At 40.4% G+C, this 9921-nt stretch overlaps 1 protein-coding gene across 1 annotated transcript in view; it reads right to left on the minus strand.

The window, feature by feature from the left end:
- Positions 1–1667: 1667 nt before the first annotated feature.
- The window catches only part of slx9 (SLX9 ribosome biogenesis factor), a 29241-nt gene continuing 20987 nt past the window's right edge, over positions 1668–9921 (minus strand). The window contains exons 3-6 of the mRNA XM_046062098.1: positions 6877–6945; positions 4561–4735; positions 2186–2251; positions 1668–2083 (exon numbers count right to left, since the gene is read on the minus strand). Coding sequence (XP_045918054.1) covers positions 1957–2083; positions 2186–2251; positions 4561–4735; positions 6877–6945 — 437 coding nt within the window. The 3' untranslated portion in view covers positions 1668–1956. The remainder of the gene's footprint in view (positions 2084–2185; positions 2252–4560; positions 4736–6876; positions 6946–9921) is intronic.

The raw sequence follows: 9921 nt of genomic DNA on the forward strand, positions 1-9921 counted from the left end.
TGGTGGTGGTGGTGTAATGGTGTGGGGGATGTTTTCTTGGCACACTTTAGGCCCCTTAGTGCCAATTGGGCATCGTTTAAATGCCACGGCCTACCTGAGCATTGTTTCTGACCATGTCCATCCCTTTATGGCCACCATGTACCCATCCTCTGATGGCTACTTCCAGCAGGATAATGCACCGTGTCACAAAGCTCCAATCATTTCAAATTGGTTTCTTGAACATGACAATGAGTTCACTGTACTAAAATGGCCCCCACAGTCACCAGATCTCAACCCAATAGAGCATCTTTGGGATGTGGTGGAACGGGAGCTTCGTGCCCTGGATGTGCATCCCACAAATCTCCATCAACTGCAAGATGCTATCCATCAATATGGGCCAACATTTCTAAAGAACGCTTTCAGCACCTTGTTGAATCAATGCCACGTAGAATTAAGGCAGTTCTGAAGGCGAAAGGGGGTCAAACACAGTATTAGTATGGTGTTCCTAATAATCCTTTAGGTGAGTGTATAGTGTGCACATAAATACATGTATTTAATCATTTCTTGTAGATGAACATAATCTTAACCCCCCACCAAAAAAGCACACATTACAATAATTCAGGCAATTGTAATTGAGGCAAGTTAGCTTATTATTTTTCTAATAGTTTTCTTTTACTATGTCAGGTCTATATTTTGAGTCACAACTTTAGAATTTTAGGAATATTAAAAGGAAACTGATCAGAATTTATAGGTACGTTTTGAAATAAATATGACTAGGTTATTTAAGTTAAATGTTTTATGTGTATTACATTCATGTCATGTTCTCTCACGTGTTTACATCTGTTAGCCATTGAGCTAGGAATGGAGGAAGAGGCCAGCTCTGGAGTCACTGTGTCCTGTCAATTTCAGTTATATATCATCCAGCAAAGAAAATTTCGAGGATGTACCTGCTCATGACGCTGAGTGGACAATTACAAAACTACATGGCTGAACACGTGACCACCAGCTAGGTATCACACATTTATTATGAGAGTTTCTCGTAACATCTTAGAATCATAAAATACATCATAACTCATACTTATGAGATAGTGTCTCCAAAGTATGAGCTGTACAAGTCATAATAACGAAATAAAAGTTTCTCTTAACATCTCAAAATTGTTTGCATTTTTTTTTTTTACGAGACAGTAGCTTATAATTATGTCAAAAGTCATAGTTTTCAAGAGTTTTATTTTCAAGTGGCAGAAATGAGCTTTGTCACAAATTAATTTTATAAAAATTTATTTAAAAAAAAGAGACGCTGGTGCATTTCAAGACATCTACATCTGCATTGTGCTGGGGAATGCTGGGCTTTATAACTGAAGACAGGATGGAGGCATGTAGCAGGAGTCTCTCCGCAACGCGGTGGTCTGCTTATTGATGACAGTTTGGCTGTGTTTTCATTCAGTTTGTGGCTCCGTGTTGCCCTGACAAGATGTTCATTTACATGATCAGTGGAGTTGCTATGGTTTTGCTGATGAGTCACTCGGTGTTGGGAGCTGATCTTATTCTCATTCAGCAAGACGCTGAAAATAGAAGAGTGGGAATGGTTTTGTAGGTGTTGATAGAAACAAGGCAGGTTTGCGTGTACGTGCACAGTTTGATTATTAAATGTTCTGAGCCAATACAAAACACCTGAAAATAGACAAATGTGATTGTAAATGTACTATGATTTATTATTATTGAAGAAGAAACGTGGATACAAAACTGAGAGGATATCCGTTAGAGTCAACAGTTACAAATACTACACTTTATGCCACTCATCTGTCACTCTCTGTCTGGGAGCAGCATCCTTTAGTCAGTGGTTAAGAGAGGTGACGGGGTACAGCATTTCTGCTTCTTCCTCCTTTTAAACCCAAGGATGTGCCGGGCTTGGGTTTTCGTTCCTGGGATTCGTAGCTCTGAGTCTGTGGAAGCACTTCAGTTGAGCCGCTGCTGCTGTTAGCTGGGACCTTGCTCTTCTTCCTGCCTCATCCTCTTCCTCAGCTGCTCACCGATGTCAGCCAGAGGGTTCATTTTGGCAGAGAGGGTCTTTACTGCGTTGCTGAAATGGATGGTCTCCGTTTCCCTACAATGAAGGCACATTTTTAAAGGAGAGTTCACTGCTAGCGGTGCAGGTTGTTGGCAGAACCATGAAGCAAAGAGAGTATGAATATGAAAAGCTGCTTACAGGAGTTTGCGTTTCTGCGATTGTTTCATCTGACTGAAATCTGTTGGCTCGGGTCTCTTCACAGGCCTGAAGGCAGGAGACGGGACAAAGACAGGGAGATTTTCACACGCAGGACTAAAACATAACAGGACAGTCCAAGGGAATTTAAGCTACAGTTTAGTGATGAGCTGTAGCCCGTGTGATTCATGTTCACGTCATCGGATAACTCATGTCAGCTGTATAACTGTTGTTACTAAACATCCTTTCAGCCAGATAATTACTGCTGTATTACTCTAACACGGTGTAATTAGGTCTGTGTTTTGACAGGTGCAGAACATTCATTCTAGACGACTAAGAAAGATATGGCAAGATTTGACTGAAGCAGCAGAGAGGTAAGATGTTTTTCAGTCAGAGAGTCCGGACTCTTACTGACATACCTGACCTGCCACAGTGTTGAATAGTCCAGACCGATGCATCACAAGCCTCTCTGGTCTGCCTCGTTACATCCTGTTCAAGCAGCGACAATGAGGCCTTCCTGTCTAATCAGTCTTCCTGAAGAGGATTTAAAGTGAATCATTGGGACCCAGGGCTCCACGAGTGCCAGTATTTCACTCCCATGGGCCCCTAAAAATAGATATGTGGGAACTGGTAAAATGATTTACGAGCAGAGTGTGTGAGGAAAAACTATAACCTACCGTAATGCCCCCCCACCTCGCTAATCGTTCAAAACGTAGTCACCTTGAGCAGCTCCTTATACAAAATGGCAAGCAAGATGCATCGACGGGGAGAAAATGAGCAACGTTTGGGTTTTGTATTTATTTAAATCCAACTATATTGAAACTGGATTAATCGCCATTTTTTAAGAAATAACTTCAAAATTATCTGATGTAAGTTTCTTAAATGTGAATATTTTCTGTTTTAATTGCTCCTCTATGACAGTAAACTGAATATATTTGGGTTGTGGACATAACAAGAAGATGATTGAAGATGCCACATCGGGCTTTGGGAAACAGCGATTGACATTTTTCCCCACCACCTAACAACTAATCGAACTAATCGTCAGGAAAATAATCAACAGATTAATCTGTAATTACAATAATCGTTACTTGCAGCCCTTCCAGGTTGTGAATTGAGCCTCTGAAGTGGAGAGATCTAGATTTAACCAGAGCCATGGTTGGCACTGTACCATTATGTGCTGCTTCAAGTCGCCTCCTCCTCCTGAGAGCAGCACGCTGCCCTTGTTCTGTTTTACTGAAGTTATTGTTATAAATATTGTTCAGTAATCTTGTTTACATAAAGTGTGGCGTGGGTTGTGTGGGTGCTGCTAGTGTATTGTGTATTCGTCCCAAGTTCAAAAGCTGGATTAAAAATCCCACGTTTCACAAGCCGCAATGCACCAACCACAGTAGAGGTTTCTGTGATGAGTGATCAGTGTTTTTAAAGCGCTGTGTCCGTGCTTTAAAGCTGTTTTTTAACTCTCAACAAACAGAGAGAAAATGTGTTTCAGTGTTCTAAGGTCAATGCAGAGTGTGCAGATACGAGGGTCTTCACTTCATAGTCAGACACATGTATGTAACATATTGCTTGTTAATAAACTCTGTACTGTGTTCACACGTGTTCCTGGGTGAAAAAGTTAGCGTAGAGCCCTGACACTGTAGACGAGAGTGCGGGAAGACACCAGCAAAACAACTGTCTGACCATCCGCCTCCATGAGCAGTTATGACTGCGGAGTAAGATACTGTGACTAAAATCGGAATATTTTCAGAAAAAATAATCTGAAATGTTCATGACCCAAAAAGTTTAATATAAAACTCAAACTTTATCTCAAAATTTCTGAAATGATAAAATATAATTACATAGTTATCTATTAAAATTATGGAAAAAGGTGGAGTGTGTGCGCACTGGATTATAGCTCCCGAAAAGGTTTTATTCGACTGAAATAAACAACACGCACAGCTAACTATGTAGGCAAATCAATGCCATCTCGTCTTTAGGGCCATGTTAAAACAGGAAGCCTGGGATATGACGTTTATTATAAGTAGTCCAAATCACTAAATGGTCACTGCAGTACGGAGTAAACCTGGACTGTTAATTTGACGGATCTGTAATGAAACACTGCCAGAAGTCTTTACTGCGTTTGTTTTATCCAAATATTATTTGTTGATTAAACATCTGACATGTGCTACTAACAGTGTGACGACAGTCAACAGATGGAGGCTCATCAGTCAGTCACTGCTGCTGCATCTACGTGTTCAACTCAAACACACTGTTTGTGTTCAGATTCACTCTCAAGGACAAAAGAAACGTGATAATTATGGAGCGCCACACTTGAAAATGGACAGCAGCTGTCATGATGACACCTGACGCCTGACCAGAGCGGGCACCTCGGCACTTACACTTTGTTTTTCCTGCTCTTGCGGCGAGCAGCGGGGGCGGTGGCAGCGGGGGCGATGAGCTGAGAGAGCTCCGGCAGGGCGTCGGCCAGCGGCCTCATGTCTCCCACCACGGGCGTGGCCTGCCTCCGGGCCTCGGCCGCCTGCTGCTCCTTGGCCTGTTTGATGGAGCTGATCTCTGAGAGGAGGCAGAGGAATGCACAGCAGAGAGAGAGCGAGTTACCTCCAAGCTAAACACGATGAGACGTGAATGTCAGTGAAGGTAAGAGCTCTCCATCTGGGACACACACAACTCCGTTTACAGAAAAAAAAAAGCAGTCTGAAGAGTGTAACAGATCAAAGGTCCAGAGAAACGATGCTAGTGTTTTGCAAATGCCCTGTTCATATAAAGATGGCCTTTAAAAAGCGTTCATCTGGCTGTGCACACACAAAACAAGTGGAATTTCATCTCTAACAACGTGGCTTTATTAAATGAAGTCTGATCTGCAGTACTCAGAGATCAGCCTGACGAAAGAAGAGAATGATAAATGAATCCATCCCATCTAAAGCATGTTTTTCTTTCTGAACTCTTTTCTTTTGTTCCAAGAATGTCTCATTCACAAATGATTTCTTATTTTCCCTCTGAAGTTCGACCACAAATGCTGGTGTGTCCTGGTAGAAGAGGTGCATCCCAAAAAATAAAACGGTTAAAGGTTAACATCTCAGGAAACATTTGCAGGTATTTAAAGATAATTAGCTGATTAGAGCTCTTCTCATGTCAATATTTCCGTATTAGAAATTCTTTATTCTAATACATTTTGAGCCACTGGAGTTTTTATTTCCATGAGCTGTAAGCCCAAAACAAAAAAAAGAAGCTTGAAATATTTCACTCTATGCTTAATGAATCTAGAACATATGAAAGTTTCACTTTTTTAATTAAATTACAGAAGAAAATGAACTTTTTGACGATATTCTATCCATAATTATCTTTAGATGCACCTTTATGTAATACACCTATATGTAATATAGTACTTCAATATCCTCAGTTTTTTTTAGTGATACTTCTTAATAAAGATATTTAAAAAAACGATACTGGGACGGGGTTATATGTATGTTGAGCCGCTGAGAAAACAAGCGGGTGATTTCTCAAATATCATTAGGCTACCCAAAGTGAAATCCACAAGCGAACAGAAAAACACTAAGCCAGGCCAGCGAGCGACTGTGAGGCTGCACTTAGCACTCATGTATTAAGGAGAACTGGACACTACGTCCATAAATGACGGCTGAATCCTTCCTATAAAGTTGCTCACTGAGCACATATGCTGCAAAACCAAACCATTTCCAATCATAAGGCTTTGTTAGCCTGTAAAAATCCCACTGGTTAAACTCTGCTATCCCCACCCTGTGCCCGTGAACTGAAAAGCTAATATTTCATTCTAATTTTCTTCTAATTCCTGCAAACTGTTAGCCATGGAGCCGCTCTTGGGTTTCAGCAGGATTGAGACGCACAGCCATTAGCGCCTAATTATACGCCTGAACAGGATACGTGTTGTGTTACCCAGGAATTGATTGGCTCAGCGGAAGGGTACGGTTACAGGCCTGATCGCAGTTGTGGGAGAAGGTGATGATGTTGAAAGTGTTGGCCAGCTTTTTCAGCAACATGAAATTAAGGAAGATTCAAAGATCGGCTTCTGTTTTCGGCCTCCTCCACCCTAACCTTAAGGTTTCTTTTTCAAGAGTCGTTTACCCAAGACTTATATAATATTGTGCTCATTTTAATTAACTCCGAGTTAAATAACTGCTACATAATCCATCAACCCATGTTTTAAATGTACCTCATGGCTGGGATTAAGTTCTGCTCTATTTATTGCCAATCACCCCGTCCTCACTGGAACAAATAGAAGTCTCACCAAAACGTAGTCCATATTGCCCAACAAACTGTATCATATTTCTTATATTGGAGCTTTAACTGGGGGAATAAAGTGTGCAAAAAACGAACCACAGAAAATTAAATAAACAAGACATTGGATTAAAATGTTACTTCAATGTGTTGGATTAAAGCTTCACATCTCGGTTTCACGGTTATGACAAAGAGCGGTTTCAAACCCATTTAAGCACGCTGTCTTTTTAAAATTTTTATTCTTTATTGACGTTTTACAGCGGTTGGCATTACCGCCACCTACAGGATTAAACGGTGCAAAATATTATCAGTGTCCACCCAAAGTGATTCCACTCACAACTATATTCCGTCTAATTATTTTTAAGTAGTATTTTTCTAACCACTGTAATTCATGTATCTGTACATCCCTACTGAAGTGGTGAGTGTTGATATAAACTCACTGTTGAGCCATCTCTCCCTCCTCTCCTTCATCTTCTCTTTCTTTGGCTTGACTTTCTTCTCTTCTGGGCCTGTGAAACACACACACACACACACAAAGTTACGTGACAGCACACATCAAACCCGGCTGGGCTCCACTTAGCAGAGGGAGAAGTCTACTAATTAAACATGAAGAGAGGCAAATTCATAAATGTGTTAAAGACACATCAAAGGTGGCGAGGGAATGACTTGGCTGCAAGCTACAGCAAGCCTCCACCCTCCCCTCATTAAGAGAGAGAAGAGCTGAATGAGGTGAGAGAGGGAGGAGTGGATCATCTTTTAATGTATGCGTTTCTTCCCTTATTGTCCCTTTATTACAAACGTCTGCAGGTCCATCTCCATGAAAACTGAGAGAACTTTGCCTGCTGATAAAGATGGGGATGCAGTGAAGATTAAAGAAAAAAAAAAGCCTAGTAAGAAGCCATTGAGTGTGGATTTTTTTTAGTCAAACTAATATTTTTCAAAAATCAAGAACAATGTTTCATTCTGAAAACCTTCATTTATTTTAAGCAGTTGTGTATATTACATAAGTTAGTTAGTTAGCTAATTAGCACTTTTGTGTTAAGATGTTTTTTGTTGAGGAAAAGGGACTGAAAAAATATTTTTTCTTAATTTTACTCATGCATTTTTGTTCTACCTCAGATTTGTGAAGTGATCCCCTGTTTGGCATCAAGTGTTTGTTCTGACCATAAAGAAAAGTTTTAAACCACAATTAACTTTCACTCAGGAGCAAAAATCAGCCTATAAACCTGAACAAAATAATGACTTTACATTTATCTTGATAATTATCGCTATCGAATGATTTTTGTTTGTTTTTGTGATAACATTTTTAGCCATATCGCCCCGCACTAAAAGTAAAAGTAAATGATAGTGCAGGTGTCCCGCCCCCTGCCAGTTGCTGGCTGTGATGCAGTTTCATTGTCTGAGGACATTTCTCTGGAGTCTTAACTAAAATGACCTGGACTCGATACAAATCAACAACAAAGAAAAAGAAAAGCACAAATCTTGACCTGGCCTAAAGGCCCCTCGCGTACTTTGGGAGCCACTGTTCGGACTTCAGAAATGAAAAAGACTGCAGCAGATTATTTATCCCACTGAATCATGGGATAAATCTGAAATAAAAAATGAATAAATCATGTAATTTAATGGCATAAATAATGGATTTAATCATGGGAATACTGTTGGAGAAGACAACAGCTCCTTTTCAGAACACAAAAGAAATGTAAATGTGAGAGTAAAAGTAAGTAAACACACTTAACGTAGTCCAATCTACTTTCCCTTTAGTGATAGGAAAATCAAGCTAAAGCTTTTTTTAATGTCACCTTATCAGCAAAGCCACCTTGAGGTTCCCTGTGGTCAGGACATCCTGAGGGCCAGATAGGCGAGGGTGGCACAGATATAAAAAGATTCTGTGTGTGCACGCTTGTTTCATTATATTCGTGGGGTCCAAGAACTGGCATTCCACTTTACTTTGTGGGGACCAAAATGCTGGACCCCACAATTTTAAAAGGCTTTTTGAGGGTCAAGACTTGTTTTAGGGTTCAGTTTAAAATTAGGTAATGGAGTTCACATGTAGTTGTGATGACTGTGCTTAGAGTAAGGGGCTAAGAAATGCATTATGTCAATGACGAAGATAGTGTCGCGAGGCTGTGTGTGTGCGAGAGAGAGAAAAATACAAAATAAATGTTACGCTATTCGTGCCGAACCTCCAGACATATATTCAAATTTAGCAGTAGTCCAGTTACGTGGTATAAAAAGAAATAGACTCCTGTTTTTTTAGTATAATAAAGTAAAAGTAGTTGAAACATGGGAAACAATGGTGCAAGGAAAAGACATATGCACGGTGAGCTGGACCTACAATCATTATTCATTTCCCTTTCTGATCTTCAAAACAGTGGAAAGGGTTAACACTGACAGAAGATGATAATGGCTGGTGTGCAGATGTCACAAAACACACACAACTGCTGAGAGAGGAAAGATTCTCTCACGGGTGAAGAGGAAAAATAACCACACCAAGAACAACATCAGTGATTGGGCTTTTCCATGATCTGCTCTTAACAACCCGCGATAGTGTTTTCTCCCACTGTATTGCTCACTTCCTCTCTTTCCTCCCTTTTTTTTTTTATCCCCTCAGTAAAATGATGGGAAAATTCTGTGATAGTACATGGTCCACCAGTAGAGAACTGGTTTAACTGGGCAGTTTTTACATTTTAAAAACCATGAGGAGGTCTTACAATTTAAGAAAACCCTGGAGATGATATCTTCAACCTTCTTGAGTTTGATAGTCGAATCAGGCTCCGCTCATCGAAGCATCGAATCTTCGACTATTTGAGGTCAGCCCTACTTGCCTGCGTACTTTGCGTGTACCTGGAGGATTAAACCTGAATCCACTAGGCGGCAGACCAGGACCGGGTCATCCCACGACACCAGATTATCTTCTTTGAAAATCTCTGAACTCGCACATGATAAACAAACAAAACATAGCAACTAAAGATTTTCACAGTAACACTCAACGCTTGGCTAGCTCCCTCTCCTAATTTCTTCAAAGGACATCGAAGTGACAGGTGCTGTTATCTGAGCAGTTTAAGTCTTTCAAGGAACAGTGAGTAATGTGTGCGTAGTGAGTGTGTGGGTGAGCAAAACCCAAAGCGCGAGCGTCAGTAATGGTGAAAGCTTGTAAAGTAAGGTGAAAAAGCACGGACCATGGAGGAGATCAGGTTAGTAATGCAAATTAGGGATGCAAACTTTTACTTGGTAATTATCCAGAAATCCTTTAATGAAAAAATATGCATCAAGATGCTTCGATAGTTGTTTTATAATCGCAGCCCTCTGAATCTCTGAATTGAATTGAATCCTTAATACTCACCACTGCTTCGTCACTTGTGATCGAACGTTTCAAATTAAAGGCCCAGGGTAGTGAAAGCGAATTTCTTAAATTTGAGTTGTTATCATTAAGATACAAACCAGCCTCAAACTTCACAGTTATGACCGTTGTATTCGCCTAAGGC

Source organism: Micropterus dolomieu, linkage group LG01 (assembly GCF_021292245.1).
Source record: "Micropterus dolomieu isolate WLL.071019.BEF.003 ecotype Adirondacks linkage group LG01, ASM2129224v1, whole genome shotgun sequence".
NCBI lineage: Eukaryota > Metazoa > Chordata > Actinopteri > Centrarchiformes > Centrarchidae > Micropterus > Micropterus dolomieu.